Consider the following 22231-nt stretch of genomic DNA (forward strand, 5'->3'; position numbering starts at 1 on the left):
CTGATCACAAATGAACAGCTTTTCCATCGTATTTCAATGCAACTTTTTCTTTTAATTCAGCTTTAGAATATTTTCTTTCTTCTGATCCCAAGAATTATACCTAAGATGCAACTTACTGGCATAAATTTCTTTGCTGTAAATTGTGTTTAAAAAGACTTAGTGACAGGAATAGCCAGCTTACAAGCTTACCTGATTTGTGTTAGAAATCAAGTTGACTAATTTTAAACACATAAATGTAGACAGGGATAATATTTTTTAGAAATGAATCATGTGTTCCATTCAAAATAATTATTTACATCGGTATAAATGCAATGCTACAGCTTTTATCACAGCTGTGGTAAAACCACAGAAAAGATATTCAGAAGTAACATGCAATTAAATAAGAAATAAAGCAATTATTTTATTATACAATTCTTACTCCATGATACTTAGCGTGCTTAATTTTGGAAACTTTTCTAGAATAGTAAAGACTTCTTGCTTAATACATCTTTCACATAATTATGTTAATTAATAGCAGAAAATTGTGCTACATTGTCCTGCCACACAGGAATAGCCTTCATACAATCAAAAACATATCTGTATGTATATATATATATATATATATATATATATATATGTATGTATATATATATGTATATATATGTGTATATATGTGTATATATGTGTATATACGTGTGTGTGTATATATATATACGTGTGTATATATATATATACGTGCGTATATATATGTATATGTGTATATATATATATATATATATATATATCTCCACACATATCCTTTGGTGTACTTTTTTTATTCTTTTAAAATGTAATCAAAGGCATGAACATTCTTCTCCTCTAGGTCATTTGTTCTAATCTAATTCAGAGAGTTTACGTTAGCGCTGTGGTAGATTACCTGAAAGAAATTGATAGTTCAGTTCTTAAACATTCAGCCTTGCAAAGACTTCTGAGAGCTTTTCAATTTTATTTGTAAAGCTGACTTGTGTATGTTGAATTGAGAAGATGCAAAACGTTTCACAGAACCAGAATCCTGGACTACATCTATGCTTTCACATAAACATAGATACTTGTGCTCAGACCCAAGCCTGATCTCCCTCATCACACACAGATCTCCACTGTGCCTCTACTGCAGAATGAGGCAGTGACTATCCAGGCTAAGAAACAGAAGCACATAGTGAGAACAACCTTACATTTACATTTTTCAGATGGTACAAACAAAACTAATGAAGTCATTCGAGCCTATAAACCTAGAATTATGTGCATCTACCAAAGGTAGTGAAAATCTTTAGTATCCATGCCACACAAAACAGCCAAAGAAGGAGATTTTTCTTGTTCCACTTCACCTTGGTTAGGCTAACAGCTATCTGGAATAGTGATCAGGCTTTATATCCTTTCACTCTTTTCCTATCAAACCTAATATGGTGTTGGCAATGATTATCATGACAAAGTTTCATCAGTGAAGGCACAGATGCTTGTGTGTACACAGAAAATACTGTAGAGCTAATTAGCGGGCTACTTTAGAACACAGTTGTTATTCTACAATATCATCTCCTTAGACACTGTTATCTTGTGCAGTAAGTAGTGCCTGTATGTAGTTTACTCAACTTGCTTCCACAGTAGATTAAGCTATGCCTAAGTAATTTTTTAGAGCAAAATAATCATTCCTTCACAGAAAATTAAGGTATGGCAGTATCTAGCTGCTTTTATATATCAAAAAGCAGGGGAAAAAAACAAACAAACAAAAAAGAAACCAACACTACAAAAAAACAACATCAAAAATGTCAGTGCATTTAGGAAAATTCTAAGGCATTATTAAAGTAATGCATATCTCAGAATAACCCGAAGTGATGGAGGAAAATAATGAAACAAAACAAAAAAGAATTTAAAAACTACCTCTTATCATCTGTTGTAGACCAGCTCTCTACTGGGATATATCAGATGGTGCTACTCACACTTCCGCACCTTGCCCAAAGTAGTATGAATAGATCTGCCTGATAAGGTATTCTCTGTAAAGATGGTCTCTGCTAGAAAGTCTACAGTATCTGGTACCTCAGAGTTTGAATCTTAGATTAGGGTTTTTGGTGACTATAGTAAAAATATTATAAATAATTACTAGAATAACAACTATTGAGTGAAAAATTACACAGAAATGGTTATTGTTAATTTAAAAACATATATAAATTGTCCAAAAGCTACATTTTATTTTCCTTACCAATGCTACTTCACTTATTTAATTTGTCCTAGTCAAGTCCAGAATCCCTTACATGTTTTACAAACATTCAAGTCATCATGAAAATTTCTTAACTGTTTGCAGAAAGTCTCTGTTGAAATCACATGGATGAATAAGAAGAAAATGAGTGATGCAGCGAGAACACTTCAGGTTAGAAGTATTCCAAAGTCACTCTGAGAAAACAATTTTGAAAAATCCTACAAATTATCAATACTAATTGTATTCATAATAAATGCATGTAAGAACATTAAGTATATATATAAATATATTAGGTCTATAGAGACTTGCTTTCAGTGTACTCTACTTAGAATGCCACTTAGCCTATGTATGATTCTGTGGAAACTAGTATCTAAGGCTAATGGCTTACATCAGTAAGATGAAATTTCTTAATGGGACTTAAAGAAACACTTCAAAAATATGAGGATCTGTATCTACTTCTACAGTAATTTACTTTACAATACAGTGTTTGTTTTTTTTACACATGTTTTCTTTTATCCATGCTATCTCCTAAGCCTTGAAAAATCAAACAAGAAAACCTCTTGCTTGCCCTTTCACCATTATGAAGTCTTTTGTTTCTATCGACCCCCAAAACCATGAGTTCGAGACTACTTCTGTTAAACGTATAAAATCTTATCAAACATATATTTCTTTATCAGTTTATGACCTGGTAGCCCTTCAGCTGTTTCGCTGCCTTGATGGTCTCATTATTGCAAATGGCAAATGGAAGTGCCAGCTTATCTCCTGTTTTCTTTCATTCTTGTGTTTCATACACATCTCTATCATTGTTTGTCTAAATCAGTGCTAATCTTTTGATATAGCTTTGCATATCAGCATTTTTTAGTGCTTTTGCTCTTATGCTATGTATTTTTGCAGAATGAATATAACCTGGCTAGAGTAACATAGAGAGATGTTTTGTGTAATGATATACATTTTCAACTCCATTCCTTTTTACAATTTGACATTTCATTTCTTACTTGCTGGCTCTGCACATCAGGAGATGCTTTTCAGGGAATTGTTTCATGGTCTTTTTCTCAAAAAGACTTCAAATTTGTCATGATAGCTTACATTACCTTCCTCATTTATCTTTTGTTGATCTCCACATTAAACTTACTCATTGGAACGCAGAGCAGGAATCACCATGAAGACACATTCTTGAGCAGATACTATCATGTAGCACAATGAAAGCTCCATGTAGAGCTACCAGTTTACATACAAATCTTTTGTGCTAATGGCGCGGGTTGAACTAAGTAAGCTCACTGCTCTGATACTGCTGTGCAGCTTTGAACGCCAGAGCAAGCTAAGTCAGAAGCAGACCAGTTTTCTGGATCACGCTTCAGCACAGTGTGGACATACGTGGTCTTACTAGGGATGTGACTGTCCTGAATTGCTCCATGTCATCTGCAAATATAGTCTTTTATGGTATTTCTTTCATATTTCCTCTTCTAGAAAGGGAATATTTTAAACTCCATGGATTTCGACATAGCCACAGGGAGAACTTTACTTCTGTTAAAATGTGCCATTTATCCAAAATACTTTTTCAGTCTCTTAGATGCACAGAATCTGAAAATGCTTCCCCTCGACAACACTTGTTTACTTTAGTAGTTTCTACTATACAGAAACACAGCTAAAGACTTTTTTTGACAGTTCAAATATGTATTATTGATTAATTCTCACCCACTCTGTCAAAATTCTAATAGACTGACAATCTTTCTGTGCTGTTTTCTTGGACAAAAGCCAGTTACCTTATTTCTAAAACTCTGTGGTCACAGATTTATGCCTTATGCTAAAGTTTATCACTGGCCTCAAAATTACAAAATTTTCTCGTACGTTTAAAAAAAATGATAGACAGAACTTCTGACTTTCTTTCATCACTAGCTTTTGTTAAGAACTGAAAAAAAAGTACAGCTAATCCACTGTCTTCTTCCTGTTTCTTTCAGTCAATTTTTCAACAGCATCCTCTTTTATGAAGTCGCCTTGCACATTTGCTTCAAAAGGTTACCTGAGGTGGGTAACTTCTTATAAAAATACATTTCTTTCTTTTTCTCTCCCTCCCTCCATCTCATCTTCCTCCTATAAAGATAAATTCAAAGAAACAGCCCCTCTGCAGTGTTCTTCTTACTAAATACAGCTTGGGATATCCTCCAGTTCTCTCTTACACTTCTCATGCTTAGCTTCATAAAAATTGTCTCTGTTTACTTGCATTCCTTTGTCACTCATCTTTCTTATTTGTCACCCTGAAGCTTACCTGCTTGAATAGCTCCCTTTTTTCTGACCAGTTCACTTGTCACTGTTTTTAATGTTGTTTGTTTGTTTTTCTTTTCAGTTTAAATAGCTTTTGTATCCTGTAATACTTATTCTTCTTTGCTACTGTTTCCTTTTTCATACAGACATCTTCTTACATGCTCTAATTTCTTATATGGCAATTTTGGTGAATATGAGGGTTCTGTTTCACACGCTTTAATCATTTCTTTCTTTAAAAATTGTCCAATTGACAAACTGGTTTTGATACTATCTTATCTGCTAAGAGGCTGACTTCAAATTTTATTACAGCCGCAATTACTCAGTGGCTCAACTACAATTCCTTCCAGAAACAACTTCACTTTACACATTCCTCTTGCCTTACTACCACTTCTAATACCACAATATTATAAACAACTTACTTACTGATACAACTATTCGGCTCATTTTATTTTATTTGATCCTGTTATTTAGTATACAATTTTAATCAAAAATTTTACTAAAGAAAATATTTAACAGGAGAAAATAAAACAAATAGGTATTAAATGGTTTTCTGGCAGTTTCTGGTTTGAGGGCTAAAGAAGAAAAGCAAGATTAAATCTGGATTCTCAGATGTGGATTATTTAATATCATTCACTTACATTGTTTACTTCCAACACTTTACCTCCATTTTTTATGACCGTCTATTGGATCAAGATAGAATGTGAACCAAGGTCTGTATCTGTATGTGCTCAACTAAACTACCTCTGTTAGCTGAACAAAATTTGGAATTCCGAAACTATGAACTAAATGTATATACACAGTTATTCCTTGATGTCTCTGGATATAATCATCACTGTAATACACATATTGCATCAGAACTGTTGTTGCTGTAAAATCTGAGCGTTTTAACTGCAGCAATAGATATGTAAATAGTACTGCTAAATTACAGTTCAGTTCTAAAGAATATTTTTTAGATATTAAGTGGTAGGAGACCATCTAGGGAAAGATAGAGACGTGAGTCATTACATCACAGCATAATGAAATTTCACACTGGTCTTTAGAGTATGACCAGATGACTGACACTTGAATGACTGAAATACCCACACAGAGCTAATTAAGAAGGAATAAGAGTTGCTGGAGAAGGATCTGTAGCAAAGATCCTTCATATTCTAAAACTGCCAGTGCAGCACCTTTCAGAAAAACTAGATGCTTTAGAAAAAAATAACTATCATTCAGTGAGGTGTTTTTTTTTCCAGATCTACAGTCCTAGAAGAGTTCTATTGCTTTGTTAGTATTGCAGTGTTAATGTCTTTGGCTTATTTGGGTGAGATAAACATCATAAACTCTTCAAGGCAAGGTGATTTTCATAAGATATAGAGGGGCTACTGAATAGAATGAAAAGACTTACTAGACCAATGTCAAGTTCTACATCTAGCTCAGACTCCAAATGAATTACAAATGTCTTTCTGAGACCTATCACACTCTTTCAGTCAAAAGAAGCAACATTTTGGAACAAGACAAAACATGGAAGAACACTGACAAACACCAATATTATGCTGCTTGAAAGATGTTCAGATAGAAAGCAAACAATTTTTTCTTCTTCCTTCCAAGTCTTTAACATCAACAATGTAAATAAAATGGCATAGGTTAGAAGGGACTTTAAAGACTAGCTAGTTCCAACCCCTCTGATATGGACTGGGTTGCCAACCATTAGATCAGATTCCTATCCAGCCTGGCCTTAAACACCTCCATGGGTGGGGCATCCACAGCATTGTCGAGGCAATCTGTTTCAGTGCCTCATCACTCTCTGAGTAAAGAACTTCTGCCTAACATCTAACCTACATTTCCCCTCTTTCAGTTTAAAGCTACTCCCCCCTTATCAACATCAGACCATGTAGTAAGTCGATCCCTCTTCTGCTTAGAAGCTCCCTTCAAGTATTGAAACAGTTACTTTAAAATAATTCTAAGGACACTGATCAAAAATGAAGAGAAGTTCCTGGGACCCCTTCACTTGACCTAATTTTCTTATTTGAAAATGTCATCCTGGCAATGTCTATATGTAAAAAAATCTGATCATGAAAACTCTGGAAGTAGTTCAGGATCCGAAAACAAATTTGAGCAACTCCCTCACTGATCAGTTCATGCTTTTGATGTTGACAGTCATGTCATACTAGTAAGAATCGAGGTTTTGTCCTTATAAAAAACACTGAACAACACTTTCTTCAGTGGTGCCTCAATCCAAAGGAAGTCACTTTTCCCTACTGTTTCTAAAACTGTGTTTGTGTTATTCCTATAATGAATAGGAGAAAGAGCGAATTTTTATTCCCGCAAAGGGAACACTTTCATACAGCCTTCTGAATAGTACTTACTCAAATATGGTGGTTTGTAAGGCGCTCGTGTATTAGACAGCAGTCCATCCAACTCCTTCCTCTCCAGAGTGTTGTGAAGAGACTTCTCTTTGCCGAAAGTGGAGAAGGACCTTTCTGCCCCCGGCTGGGCTTCTGGTGTTTCAAACACTTCAGTGTCTGGAACGGAGTCCATGCCAGGTACATGCAGATTGCTGCGGTAATCTGCAGCTTGGCGTCCGTCAGATGGGACAAAGGAAGGCATCCAGCACCGATCTGAATGGCCCAGTGCTTTACATTCCTCTGTGCAATTGGAGAAGAGATCCATGCCTGAAAGCATGAGAGAAAATGAAACTACAGATATAAGCTTCAGCATCATGAACTGATAGCCGACAGATAAAAAAAAAGATTATACTGAGAGGAAAAGACAACTCATAAGAACTTTTCCTACCACCTTCATAGCAAAAAATAATTTAAAAAAAAAAAATTAACAAAAAGAAATCTGAATATTGAATTTAACATTCAATACCATTTAATAAGCATAAATAAATGCTAGAATGTCACACACACACAGAGGTGTCACAAGAAGAAGGTACTGATGTACCTATCTCACAAAATAACTTGCAGATCTTTCTGTTTAGAACTCAATTCATTAAAGATCAGTTCTACTTGCAGACAATGTCTGTACTTCACTAGTCGTAAAAACTTGTTTAAGTACAAGTGTTTAAGAGCAATTGAAGGAATTGTTTATACATAAAACCACCCCTGGCCAAAGAAATTATGTGACCTGATTGAGTAATCACAGATCTCAATTATGAAAATGAAGTATCAGTATAAAATAATTATCTCTAAATATGTACATACAGATAGAGCCTATTGTTATTAAATGCAGATCTTACGGAGCTGGAATCCAGCCTGGATGTGATCAAAATGGCTTACTAAATCACTCACTATGAGTTTTCACTGCTACAGCAACAGTTCTTACTATCTTGCCATCCAAGTAAAGGGATGGAATCCTACATTAAATTAGCAGTACCTTAATTAGCAGTCTGAAGGTAGCTGTAGCTCAATGCAACATACCCAAGGATACTACTGACAGAGTGGTTTGTGCTTCCCTTATATCAGTAAACAGCTATCCCTGCCAACATAAAACTGTGCTTATAAATGCTTTAATGCCATTAAAATTTCATATGACAAGCAAATGCTTCCATTGACTACCTTAAGATGAGCAGTCCAAAAGAATATTTCCTGACAGTGATTCACTAAGCTGTTGGATTGTACTTGTTTTGAGAGGAACAGTGTAGGAAATCATAGGCATAAGGTAAAATAAACATTAAGGTCTCCAAGTCATTGTTCAACATCACACAGAAAAGCAAAGCAGTGAAGAAATGCCTCCTTCTTGAACTTAGAAAGATGTGTCTTAGAATGGGCGTATGTCAAGACTGAACTAAATCTGTTATAAGTATTGCATTTACAAGCATTTCATTAGAATTACAAATAAAAAGACTTGACTTGCAGGAGAAATAGAAAAAAAATAGAAAAGCTTTAATAAGATTCATGCATTGTAGCTCGTTCACCAGCCTACACCACAAAGAACTTGATTAGTTTGATCTCCCATGTGAGGATTACAGTATTAAGAATGCTACCACTGTTTTAAACTGTTGCTTTGTTTCCTATTAAGAATATTATTGTGTCAACTGACACTAAAGGAAACAAACTCTTCAGCAAGCAAGACCCCTTTTGAGCTACCAACAAGCACTTGAGAAATAAAATCTGTCTTCTATACAAACTAAAGAAAAAAGAAAGAAAGGGGGAAAGAAAAGCTTTTTACCTCAGATTAATCTCACTGCATCGACTTAGTAATTTTAAATTAAGTAATATACGATGTCAGGCCTTGTTTTCATTAGAACCTTGCATTGATAATTGGCACACAGAAGTCTGAAAATAAATTATTGATCAGTGAACTGCTGAAGAATGTAAACTTGAACTGCAGGTATGATTAAACAATCAGACGAAGATCATTATGCAAGTTGTAGAAACTGTATCATTCTACATTCTGTAATGGTAGTAGCTATGAAAGACTGAAAAGAAAGGTTTAGATACACGCTTCCTGGGAAGAAACATATAAATAACCACATCTCTAAAAGCATGTGCACGTGTATCTTACGTACAGAAGTATGTGAATAAAAATCTCCCTCATGCAAGAAAAAACATACTTAAAAAACATTTTTCTTTTTGCTGTTGCTACCTGGCAGTCACACATACACTAGAAATAGCCCTGCTTCTAAAAGACAATTGAATCGTGAATTCTGTGTGATTACAATTACATTTTGCTAACAGTATATCAATGACCATACCCATTCATCCCTTCTGAAACAGCAGGCAAAATACAAAAAAAAAAAAAAAAAAAAAAAAAAAAAAAAAAAAGAATGGATGCAAGTTAAATTACATGCTTATATCAGTGGGGAGGGAGATATTATGGTAATGATGTTGCCTTCAAGATATATAGATATATTCAAGGATAGACCCTTCTTTCCTCATTGAGTTTCTGTTTCTTCTTGAAAATTACCCTCCATTTCACTATTTTGTTTTCACATCAGTTGCTAAATGGCAAAAAAACTCAACCCACATGTTACTTTTCAGTTCGCTTTTGAACACTGCTTGTCTATGGCAGTGCACAGCACAGTATTATATAACAGCTTATAAAAGAGATGTTATAGCCTTCATAAATCAGGATTTTGAATAAACGAAGTAATGAATATAGGGGATATAAAATGTAAGCTGAAAGATTCCCTCAGCTAAAAGCAGATGAAAACTTTTAAAAGAAAATATATGTATAAACCCCCCTAAATTTCAATATTACCTATGCTTATTTTCACCGACTATGATATAGGTTCTTCCTCCACCTTTTTCCTGTGGGTCACAGTATACAATTTTTTTAAAAATTAATTAAAAACATTTTTAATACAACGGAAGATGAGAGGGGAGGAAAAGCGCTTGATACATTTGTAGAAGGAAGAATATAAAATGGTAAATTAATAAGACATTTAGCACGGAACTCCCTCATACACCAATAATCATATTTTTGATTTATAACAAAATGGAACGTTCAGCAGTGTAACACTTCTATCTCATCTCATAATTCTGCTTATATATATGTAGTATGAATTGAACTATCCATGGTTATTTTAAATTCACATTAAAGAAAAATGCTTTGTATTTTTCACTTAGTTACACTGTGTGCAGATAATCAAAGATTTTAAAGGTGACTCTGCATTATGAATTTTAAATGTCCTTTGAAGATAAAAATAGATAGTATAGAGTACTGAAGAGCTAAAAATTGATAAGGTTTGAGCTATTCCAAATACAGCGTACATACATATGAAAGCTCATGGCAAAGGTGAACATTTATCTAGATAGGCAGCGGGCAATATGAGCTTTTGCATAACATAACATCGCAGATTTTGAATCCAAACAAGCCTCTGCCCTTCCCTCAAAGGAAACTAAAAAGAAAGAAAGGAGTTAAATACTAAGTTTTATATCTGCATCTGAATTTCCTGAGCTCAGGTGCTTTGAATCTGACACTTGGCAGCGTTACTTTTCTAAAGTGTATTCCCAATTTGCTTCCTTTTCATATTTCTAAAGGAGAAAAGCAAAATTTCTGTGTGCATGAATTCTAATGGATTTGAAAGATGATTTAAGATCAAAGTGAAAAGTAAGCCTACAACCATTTTTAAATAATTTATTTTTTCTTAATTTAAATAAAGGAGAAAAGCCACATACCCACATACCAACCCTTTAGAGTAACTGATATAATCCAAAGGAAAAAATATGTAAATTAAATGTTGACAAAATATTTTTGTAGTTTTGTTGTTGAGAGGCTTCTCCCCAAAGTTTGTAATTATTTTTTTTTCCCTTTTTTCCCCCTTCTAGATTTGTCTTTTCTGCAGAACTAAATGGCAACTGTTGCTTCATAAATGGTAGCTTTTTAAGAGTTATTTGGGAGGCAGGTGCGATATAGGGAATGAGGACTTCTTTTTGAAACTCCATTAGCAGATCAGACAACTGTTTGGTTGGATTACTCCTGAGCAAGCTACTAATTTCTCTGTGAGTCATGTTTTCATGTCTGTAAATAAGGATAATGACTTTAACCTTCTTTGTGGAAGACTCTCTCTACTGAAGAAAACTGACTTCATGAAACACAGCTATTATCATTCTAACTTGTTAAGTAATTGGTGTGCTGCCTTGGATAAAAATGACTTCATCTGCATGAGAACATGAAAAAAAGACTTAAAGATCTTCGATGTTCAGCTCTTCCAAATCTCAACATCAAAGCCCTGTCTGGACCATTGAGATGTGAACATTATTAAGCATGAAGCTCAGAGAAAGAAGAAAAAAAGAAACCAAAAATACCCTCACCTCAGTTCAAGTCAAAGTGCTTTTCTAAGCTATCTTAATGTCTAATGCTTAACTCTCATTTTATCCAAGACAGACTGTTAACCGAAATGATCTTCAAAACAGGATTTACCTGTCAATCTGAACAGACTTCGAAGGAATGCTGGTTTTCTCTGTCCCTTTACCACCAAAATTCTCATTTAGATTTCTCAAGTTCTTGTTTCCATGAAAACTGAAATACCATAGCTATTCAACATCCTAGCAGTAATACCTACTAACCCTCCTGAGGTTTATGAAATCCATACAGAAAAGGTATAAGGTAAAGTTTCAGTCTATGCCTTTGCATTATACCCCTAACAATTCCTTTCATAAAGTTCAATAATAAAAATCTGATTTAAGATCTCAGGCAATCAGCAATGTGTACTGCCCAGTGAAGTACAATCTACTGAGTAGATGGTTAAAAAAAAAAAAGAAAAGTTGATTCATTTAGTAATATATAATATACAGTGTATGTATTTAGCTTCTCATCTTGGATATTCCTTCCTGAAGAATATATCAAAGATCGTGCCTATTCAGTGAAAATAAGGAAATAAAGGTAATACTGTAAAGAACTCTGCATGTCTGATGTGAGAAAGCTGAGTGGCTAGTGACCAACCAAACGAAATAAATTGATGGCAAAAGTCCAGATCTTACAGGACAGGTGTCTAATCACACAATTTAAACATACACACACACAGAGTACTAATTGGCACCCAAGTCAGCAATTTCACATGGGAGGCCAAGAATTTAATCAACCATGGGAAATAAACTAACCTCAAGCTTAGAAATGACTCCTGCAGCACATGATTGAAATACTGAGCATTAATAATAGGTAGTAGTGTTGCATGATTTGTATTTGTTCCACAATAAAATAACTGGTTTTGTCTCTATATTTTTCAGATAGAGAAGAAGAGTACAATTAATTAGCACTCTCATTTGGGGTCAGAGAAATTCTCACTTCAGTAGCCAAAACTTATTGCATGACCCTAGGAAAGCCGTTTTTTTTTTTCCCCCCAAGAAGCTCAGATCCTTACCTTACCTAAATGAAATGATTATTCAAACCAGAAAAAGTAGGTTCTTGAACAGTTTTGAGTATCCCACTGTATGGCATTCTCTGCTAAACACACCTGACAGTCATTTCCTAGTTCACAGATGCAAAGGCAGGTAAGAATGTAATAATAATAATGTATTCAAGTGCTACCTTGATGGGAACAGTATGAATCCCTTACAGGCATTCAGAACATTTTAAACCATGATTAAATCACTATCAAGAAAACATATTCTGCCAAAGGGTGACCTAGAATCTTATTTTAAAACATAATAGGGCATTTTATGACACATTGAATGGCTTAGTGCTGAATTTTTATCAATAATTTTGCAAGAGTCATCCACGATGCTGCGACATATTTTTATCCTCCATGTTTACCTTCCCAACTAATAATTCATCATGCCCTTGACAGTCAGCTTGCCTAACAATGAACTACTATGGAATAGCTATGTGTATACCATAGGACTGTTCACTGATAACAATTACAGAAGTAGTGCACAGAAGTAAAGTTTGTTTTGCGAGCAAAACCTTGCTGAACAACAGTTGGTAGGAAGTAAGTTGTATTGTTTGATAAGTCATATCAACTAAACATTTTCAAATAAGAATACACTGCTTTTGAAGACAGGTATTATTCTATGTGGTATTAGGAAATGACTTTTAAAAAATTATCAACCACTGTGTTTTATTTTAATAATTTAGACAGAATTGATTATACAGCAACAGAATGGCTTAAAAACTGAGAAGAGATTCTCTCAGAAACTTTCCCTAGACATTCAAGATCAAACAAGATTTATGTTTTGTTTTTTTTTAATAACATTAATCGCTAAAAGCTAATAGCAAGTGTGAAGTCTTGATATCAAAATATCTTGCCATCACATATGTCAAAAGGCACATTCTTTGAATCTTGACAGCACAGCTCAGCCCAGAACTTACAGAAAAACTATATCACACATTGATAGAAAATACGAGCAGTTTCTTCAGATGGTTGTATTTAAATATTTACTCGGAACCAGCATTCTAATAATTGCTCATCATAATTACTCCAGAAGCACAGCACCAATACATTAAATTGGAAATTCTGTATATTTGAGGTTTTGGTTAAAACTATTAATTGTGGGCAGCCTAAGACTAACTGTCAGCTTTCATTACTTGGTATGTACTCACCATCTAAGTTACAGTGCATAAATCACACCATAATCTTAAATGAACTGAAATTATTTTGGAAACGTAGTTTTTTCTTCCTATTTAGTAAAATAGGAATAATAAAAATAAGGAATTTACTCACTTAGGAAATAAATATCAAGTCTGACAATAGTTGCAGTGTTCATATCTGAGACAGATTACTTGTAAAATTGGAAGAAAGAATAAAGAGCAGAGGCACAACAATAACACTACTAGATGCAACTAAAAGAAAATAGCTTTCAGTTGATGTGCAACTGTATGATTACATTCCCACCATCAGTCAAACCCAGTCCCTTCTGCAGATGTTTGTACTTTTCTCTCCTGTTTGGTTATTATGGTTTATTATACTGAGGGACTAAACTGATTGAAATTTTCATTGAGATGACTGCTGCAGTAAAATGCATAAAAGGAAAAAAAATGGAATGCGGGGAGGGCAGGAGGGGAGGGAGTTTTTTATCACGCAGTAGCTGGTTGCTGCATCAGAAACAGCGCAAAAGAATGGGTGGGGGAGGCTAAATGCATGGTTTTTTAAGACAACAATAAATCATACGCCATATATAGGCCAAAAATGAAAGAGGCTCTGTCTTCAGATGTAAACTTCTGGCAAGACATGGTTTGTTGTCAGGTTCCCAGACAGAAAATAGGCACTCTGTTCATTTAGCATGAAGCCCTGCAAGAAGCAGAGAGCTCCGGAGACTCTTGGCTCTTCTCAGTCTCATTAGGTCTGCATATTAATGACTTGCAGCAATATAAAGGGGCCCTGTAGCAGCCTCCTCTTCCCCCTGGTTCCTGGGTTTCCCATCATTAAGGGAACAGTGACTATAGCAGAAGGAAAATAGAGGATACTAACATGCAGGAGATGCTGCACTGCTATGACAGCACTGAGTTCCTTGCCCTGAAATCTTTTAAGGCAGAGGTCAGGGAAAAAACAAACAAACAAACAACAAAACACACCACCAACAACAAAAAAATAAAAACAGGAAAACTGGAGAAACCTAGGCAGTATTTTGTATGACATACTGGTAGCAAATTCTGATACATGACAGAGCATAGAAGAAACAAGGGGAAAGAATCACTGTATTGAATCACTGAATCAAGACATACCAGACCTTTGGAAGCTGTGGTAGGGAGGAAGGCAAAAGCATTTGTGGCTAAAATGCAGTGTGGGGGCAAGAATAAATTCCAGTGCATCTAGACTCTAAACAAAAAAATGTCCCTTTCAAAGGAAAACTGACAGTAAAATGCAAAGACAGCAAGCTATACACATAGGAATAACACTGCAGTGTACACAGTTTCTAAGTGATTCAAATCACGGCTATATCATAATCTCTTAAAGCATTTACTTCCTTTGTATGAACTGAAAGAAACGTATTTAAGAATACCCTAGCCTTATTAGCATGGAGATCACTTATATTATATGGTTCATTAATTTGAATTAAAAAACAGTCCTCTAAAAATGTGAAGGTATTACACATTCAGAACACCCAATGTGTCTCCACTCTCTCTGAGCAAAAAATCCTCAGAGTCTGGCTGTCATTCAGTCAGCTGGTTCATTCTTTCCCCTGGGAACTCCCCTTGCACTTCACACTGCCATGCCAGCTGAAGTGCCTACTAAACAGAGTTGCCTAGTGCTTTGAAATCTTGCAAATCTCTTGTTGAGGGAAAAAAAACAAAAAACAAAAAACAAAAAAACAACCAAACAAAAATCAAACAACAACAAAAAAAGCAACATCATAAAATGTACAAGAACTTTGTTTTTACATGCAGGAACTTTTGCTACAGTTGATGGCATAGAATAACATACCCCAAGTCCCAAGAATTAAGTTCTGCCTCTTGAATACACAGTGCTGAAAATTGTCTCCTTGTCCAGATCACCAAAATGGTAAGCTGACCTCAACCCAGCCTTCCATGCAATGTGTTTATGTGATTTTGTGCCACTCATGTTTTACATTCCTACAGGTAACTCTTCCTTCTAGTCTCCCTCCTTACAGATTGACTATTTCCACTTTCTTATCAGACTTACCAGAGGATTGACCTCGATTAGTGGCATCATGATCACTGTCTCCTTGCTCACTGTCTCCATGACCACTGTCCTTAGAGCTTACTATGTCTGCTTCCTGGAATGCAGAACTAGACACAGAAACATCTTTACATTAGAATAAACATTAAAGAGGAACTCATAAAACATTCTTCTGCCATCACATGGCCAAACAAGGTGCTGCAGTCACTCACCCCTGCCTTGTACCTCTGCAGAGCAGTGCAGCCCTGTCCAATGTGAACAAAACTTGCCTTTTCAGACAATGGTAGCCTGGCCCAAATGGTCATTGCCACTCCATCTGTTTTTCATGTAATTGGTAATAAATAATTGGGAATCATTGACGTAAGCTGGATGACAAAACTTTGACTTAGTGAGGCCAATGTTATAAGGAAGACTCTACAGAAGGATTCATAAGTATTTAAAGGATGTTTTAGACTAATAAAACATGAGATTTTGTTCTCTTTTCAGATGACTTTGAAGCCACTTCAAATAAGCAGTAATTCATACTCATTTACTTGACAGTGTTTTATTTCATATGTCTACATACATCCATTTTCCCACTGCTTTGCTACTGTTTTACATCTGCAGTAAACACATTTCTGCATCACATTCACACTTGATAAAGCATGCATTATGAAAACATGACTAAGGAGCTCATACCTGTTTACCCGTCGGGGTCTGTCAACTAGATAACTGAGCTCAGCACGCTGATGTTTCGTCTAGGAAAAAAAATATTGAGAAATATTTGAACACTTGGTATTTCTGCAACCAACATCAGAAAACACACAAGAGCAGCTCTTTATATTCACTGTAAATGGTACTGTTTAGCTGCAAGTAGGCCTACACAATCTATTTCTGAGATGTATGAAGAAATAAAAACAGCCAAATACTCTTCTTCACACATACGGGAAAGCATGAGGGATTTTTTTCCCCCCCAAGTTCTTTGGGATGAGATTCTGACACGTTTTCTCACAGTGCATGCTGTCAAGCATCACAAGGACTCCCACAAAAATCAGCCAAACTATTTCTAGAGTTGTGTACCACTTGCTCTGAGACAAAACTTATTGTAAGCTGGTTTTCAGCCTGTTCTCAATTCCGGTATACAAAAATAGGGAGAGACAGTATCGTTATTGCACACTAAGGAAGAAAATACATCAAGACAGCCTTGAGTCCTCAAAACGGCAACAGAAGGCAGAGCCTTATAGACATTTTGAGGGAAAGTCAATGTTAAAAGCCAATATGAGACACTGCACTGCAGAACTTATCCAGCTTTAGAAAACATCATGCAAACCGTGTCAGCCAGACTGGACAGAGTTCAGGTTTCAGTATTCACATTAAGGGAATTTTGTTTCCCACAGCACACAAGCAGAGAGCCACCAATAGCATGTAGGAGCTTAACACAGAGAAAATGATTAACAGGGGAGCATTATGACAGCCATATGCTGGGACAGAAATTCTCTACACACTGGGCAACACAACACAGACAACGTGTTTAACAAGAGGAAACTCTCTGCATATAATTTCATGGCAACTCTTTCACGATGCTTTTCTTTGCAAACACGGCTTTGAGTTACAAAGCGAGAGAGGAATAAGAGTCAATTAATAGACCCTAATTCACACATTAATTAAAGCTCCTGCTAACTGCAGAGATTTTCACACTCCCAGAAGGGGGTTCCCCCATAGCCTTTCTCGCACATGGTAAGGTTCCAGGGGGGAGTGTTGGGGGAGGAGGCGTGGGAGGAAAGTGCAGTTTTAAGAAACTCAAAAGCGCCAGCCTCCCCCGCCAGCCGCCTGCAGCCAATAGCTCGGAGAGCCCCGGTGCTGCGCTACAGGGGCGGGGGCCGACCCGACCGAGCCGCCCTTCGGTGCGGGGGCTCCCGGCCCTCACCCCCACCCCCGGGGGTTCCTGCAGCCGGCAGGTGAATCAGAACGGGGAGGCAGGCGAAGCGCCTTCCCCGCCGGGCAGCGGCTTCGTTAGCCGACGAGGGAGGGCAGAGGCGCGGGGCAGAGATGCGGCCGGTGCCCGAGGGTCCCCCAACGGCCGCCAGGGGCCCGGCGCGCGGCCCGGCCTTACCTCGCTGGACAGGATGCTGCCGTTGGAGATGATGTCAGGCTGCTGGTCGGCGTAGCCGGTCACGATGGCACCGCAAGGGTTGTGCTCGGCGTCGGTGCTGCGGGAGGGGCTGCAGGGCTTGAGGAACATCAGGTCGGTCTTGGCGGACTCGGGCGTGAGGCAGACCTGGTAGCAGTAGTTCTGGTTGTGGTGGTGGGATCCGAAGCTGCCCGACTCCTCCACCGGCACCTGCGCCGGGTTGCTGGGCGCGTTGGAGCTCTGCACCAGCATGATGTCCGACTTGCTGAGTTTCTTCTTGCGGGCCCGCGCCTGGCGGCTGCAGCAGGGGCAGCAGCAGCAGCAGCCCAGGCAGCAGTCGCTGGCCAGGCAGGTATAGATGTTGAGCTTCTTCTCCTTCTGGCAGCGCACGGCCAGCACGATCATGGCCAGCAAGAAGATGAACGAGACGGAGCCCAAGGCGATGATGAGGATGAGGGTGAGGTCGAGCGAGGTGTCCCCCCCGGAGCGGCTGGGCCGATGCTCTCCGCCTCCGCCGCCGCCCCCCGCGCCCACCCCCGCACCCAGCGCTCCGCCGCCGCCGCCTCCGGGCCGCTCGGCCGCGCCGTCCACCAGCACCACCTGGATGGAGGCGGTGGAGGAGAGCGGCGGCTGCCCGTGGTCGCGCACCTCGACCACCAGCTCGTAGGGCCGCTGCGGGTCGCGCTTGGCCGGCACCCTGCGCGCCGTGCGCAGCTCGCCCGTGCGCCAGTCCATGCGGAAGAGGCTGGCCTCGTTGCCCCGCACGATGCTGTAGGTGAGGCGGGCGTTGTCGCCGTCGTCGGCGTCCACCGCCGCCACGCGGCTGACCAGGTAGCCCGGCTCGGCGCCGCGCGGCAGCACCTCCCGCGCCGGGGTGCCGTTGCGGCCGGGCAGCGGGCTGACGATGGCGGGAGCGTTGTCGTTCTGGTCCACGACTATGATATTGACGGTGGCGTTGCCGGCCAGCGGCTGCGGCTCCTCTCCGGCGTCGCGAGCCTCCACCTGGAAGCTGAACTCCTTGAGCTGCTCGTAGTCGAAGGAGCGGAGCGCGTAGAGGAAGCCGTTCTCGGAGTTGATGGAGACGTAGGTGAAGACGGACATGCCCTGGATCTGGCTCTCCAGGATGGAGTAGGCGAGCTGGGCGTTGGCGCCCTGGTCCCGGTCGGTGGCGCTGACGGCGTAGATGTAGGCGCCGGGCACGTTGTTCTCGCTCACGTACACCTGGTAGACGGGCTGACTGAAGCGCGGCGCGTTGTCGTTCACGTCGCTCACCCGCACCTGGATGGATTTACTGGTGCTGAGCGGCGGCTCGCCGCGGTCCCGCGCCACCACCGTCAGCGTATAGGCGTCGCCGCCCGGCTGCTCGCGGTCCAGCGGCCCCTCGGTGACGATGGTGTAGTAGTTCTTGAACGAGCTCTTGAGGCGAAAGGGCGCGTCGCCCTGCAGCAGCTCGCACTGCACCTGCCCGTTCTCCTCCGAGTCGCGGTCCGAGACGCTGAAGAGGGCCACCACGGTGCCCGGCGCCGCCGCCTCGCTCACCGCCTCCTTCACGGTGGAGAAGCTGATCTCGGGCGCGTTGTCGTTGGCGTCCAGCACCCGCACCAGCACCTTGCAGTGCGCCGGCACGGCGTTGGGCCCCAGGTCCTTCGCTTGCACGTACACCTGGTACACGCTGCTCTCCTCGTAGTCCAGCTCGCCGCTCACCTCCAGGCGCCCGGTGCGAGGCGCGATGCCGAAGAGCTCCCGGGCGCGGGCCGAGATGTGGCTGCTGAAGGAGTAGATGACCTCGCCGTTCTGCCCCTCGTCGGGGTCGCTGGCGTTGAGCTGCAGCACCAGCGTGCCCGGCGGCGAGTTCTCCGGCAGCGACACGGTGTAGACGGGCTGCTCGAAGGCGGGGACGTTGTCGTTGGAGTCCAGTACCCTGATGGTGAGCAGGGCGGTGCCGGTGCGCTGCTGGGGCTGCCCGCCGTCCACCGCGGTCAGCACGTAGCGGTGCACCGCCTGCTGCTCACGGTCCAGCGGCTTGTCCAGCACCAGCTCGGCGAAGCGGTTGCCGTCGCCCTGCGTCTGCACGTCGAGTGAGAAGTAGCTGTTGGGAGTGATCTCGTAGGTGCGCAGCGAGTTGGTGCCCACGTCGGGGTCGAAGGCGCTCTCCAGGGGGAAGCGGGTGCCCGGCGTGGCGCTCTCCGAGATCTCCACGGTGAGGTCGGGCTCGGGGAAGGAGGGTGGGTTGTCGTTGATGTCCAGCACCTCGATCTCCACCCGGAACAGCTCGAGGGGGTTCTCCAGGAAGACCTCCAGATGCAGCAGGCAGGAGGGGCTCTGCTTGCAGATCTGCTCGCGGTCGATCTTCTCGTTCACGTAGAGCACCCCGGTCTCCAGGTTGAGCTCCAGGTAAGGGCTGCGGGAGTTGGACGCCGTCTGGAAGCGGCGAGCCGAAAGTTTTGTAATGTCCAAGCCCAGGTCTTCGGCGATATTCCCCACGAACGTGCCATGCTCCTGTTCTTCCTGCACCGTGTAATGGAGCTGGCCGAGGGCCCCCTCCAGCATCCAGAGCGAGGCAAAGAGGAATAGCACGATCATCTCCAACGGGGAAAGAGATCCCCCCCTCCCCAACGCCACCTCTTCCTCCTTTTCCAAAAGCCTCCAACCACCTCCTCCTCCGAAAGCACACAGCACAGTGCGTGCGTCTGTGTGTGGATGTGTGTGCGCGACTCTGTGTGTGTGAGTGTGTGTGTGTGTCCGCGCCTGCGAGCGTGTGGCGAGAGAGGGAGCGGAGAGGGGGAAGGAAGGGGGGCTCCGGCTTAGGGGGGAGTGCGCTAGGTATTATTTCTTCTGAATCATGTCAAGATTTTTTTCACCCCCATCTCCCTCCTATTTGTTACGAGTATTATTGTTTCACACGCTGACCAAATGAAGAAGAAAGGCGTCCCCACTTCATCTGTGATCTTCGAAATCAATGGCCAACTAATAATAGCTATTAGCTGCCCGCATCTACAGACACACAGTAGCCCGCTTTTATTTATTCCGAGAGTCTTGGCACTGCACCGCGGCAGCAACAGCGGCGGCAGCAGCAGCAAATCCCAGGGAAGAAATTTTTGTATTTCAGGATTGTCCTCGGTTTGTCTTCCTGGTGGGAGCCGGAGGGGGAGACGCTGCTGGCGGAGCCGGTGGACATGCCCTCTTCGGAGGCAAGAAAAAGGCAGAAAACCGCGAAATTAGAAAAAAAAAAAAAAAAAAGAAAAAAAAATTATAACCCGCAAAAACGTTTCATATCAAAAACGGCAGAGAGCAGCTTCTCTACCCAAACTTTCATTCCCTGATTTCTCTGGGATTTCCTCTTTTTATTTAAAGATCTTAGATTTTTCTCTCTTCTATCAACAGTCTTTCATTTTCTTCTCTTATTGCTATTATTACGTTCATCATCATCACTCTGCGTTTTATGGACGTGCCGATCAGTTTTGTTTTTTTTCCTCTCTTGCTGCTTTTGCGCCTAACCCCTCTCTCTGCTTGCTGCTGCCGCCGCCGCCGCCGCCGCTCTCCTCCCGTCCCGGCTCCAGCCCAGCTCCGCTCCTCTGATCTCTGCCGGCAGTTTCTGAGCCGAAAGCGCTCCGCTTTGCTGTTTTTGCGCAGCGCTCGGCTCCTGCCAACCAATCAGCTGGCAGCAACGCCCCCGGGGGCGGCACCCTATTGGCCGCGGAGCACGTCAGGTTGGCTGCATCAGAGGCGAGCAGGCAGGCAGGCAAAGCGGCGCAGGCAGCAGAGGCAGTGCGGGAAAGCAAAGCGGGCAGCGTAGGCAGGCAGGCAGGGGATACAAGGCGGGCAGCGAGGGCGGGCAGGCAGGCAGCTAGCTAGATGGCTGGCTGGCTGGCTGGCTGGCTATCTAGCTATTTAGCTATCTAGCTAGGTAGCTATTCCCCTGGCGGAGTAAGGGAAATCACCGCTCGTCATCAGCGCGCACACACGGGTAATGGTAAACAGCCATCTCCTTAGAGAGGGAGTTTCCACCAGCCACCAACTTTCCTTTCCCAGACCGAGCACAGCAGCGTTGTTAGAAAAACCGTAAACAAAGGGAAACTTGAGAAAATTCCTCCTCCCAGCCCCCCCTTGGGCTGCGTTAGCTAATTAGTTTGCGTGACAGTGGAGAAAGCGCGACTTTCCTTCCATGCGCTCGGTGTTTCCAGCTCCATCCATCCCCAGATGCCACGGCCCCTTGCCGTTTTCCCCCGCTTTATTTTTGGAATTTCCCCTCGCGGAACAGAAACGGGTGCGGGTGGGAGGGAAAGGAGCCCCGTGCCGCACGGGGGAAGGGCAGCGCCTCGCTCTGTGCGCTCGCGGTAGGGCAGCGAGAGGCGGAGAACCGAAAGCCGCGATGTGCTCTTTTCCCAGCGAGGGGCTCCATCCCGGGCAGCGCTGTCCCCAACATTCCCCAGCGCCGCTGCGTGGATTCCGCCGAGGGCTCGGGGCCGGCAGCGGCCGCGCAACGCTCCGGTGCGGTGCCCCGCGGCTCACAGCCCTCCCCTGGTACCCAGACAGCGCCAAATGAAGTCACTCCTTCAACCGAGAGCTGCCCGTGCTGCCGCGCCGGGTTCGGGCGGAGGGCTGGAGGCAGAGCGGGTTGGTGCTGGCGGCCCTGGCGGGT

At 41.8% G+C, this 22231-nt stretch overlaps 1 protein-coding gene across 5 annotated transcripts in view; it reads right to left on the reverse strand.

Annotated features, from left to right (window-relative positions):
• PCDH10 (protocadherin 10) overlaps window positions 1–21985 on the reverse strand; it is a 36782-nt gene extending 14797 nt beyond the window's left edge. For all 5 annotated transcript variants that reach the window (XM_072336609.1, XM_072336607.1, XM_072336610.1 and 2 more), the window contains exons 1-4: window positions 17572–21985; window positions 16158–16216; window positions 15483–15589; window positions 6820–7125 (exon numbers count right to left, since the gene is read on the reverse strand). In XM_072336609.1, the coding sequence (XP_072192710.1) occupies window positions 6820–7125; window positions 15483–15589; window positions 16158–16216; window positions 17572–20172 (3073 nt within the window). In that variant the 5' untranslated portion in view covers window positions 20173–21985. The remainder of the gene's footprint in view (window positions 1–6819; window positions 7126–15482; window positions 15590–16157; window positions 16217–17571) is intronic.
• Window positions 21986–22231: the final 246 nt, after the last annotated feature.

Source organism: Excalfactoria chinensis, chromosome 4 (genome assembly GCF_039878825.1).
Source record: "Excalfactoria chinensis isolate bCotChi1 chromosome 4, bCotChi1.hap2, whole genome shotgun sequence".
Lineage (NCBI taxonomy): Eukaryota > Metazoa > Chordata > Aves > Galliformes > Phasianidae > Excalfactoria > Excalfactoria chinensis.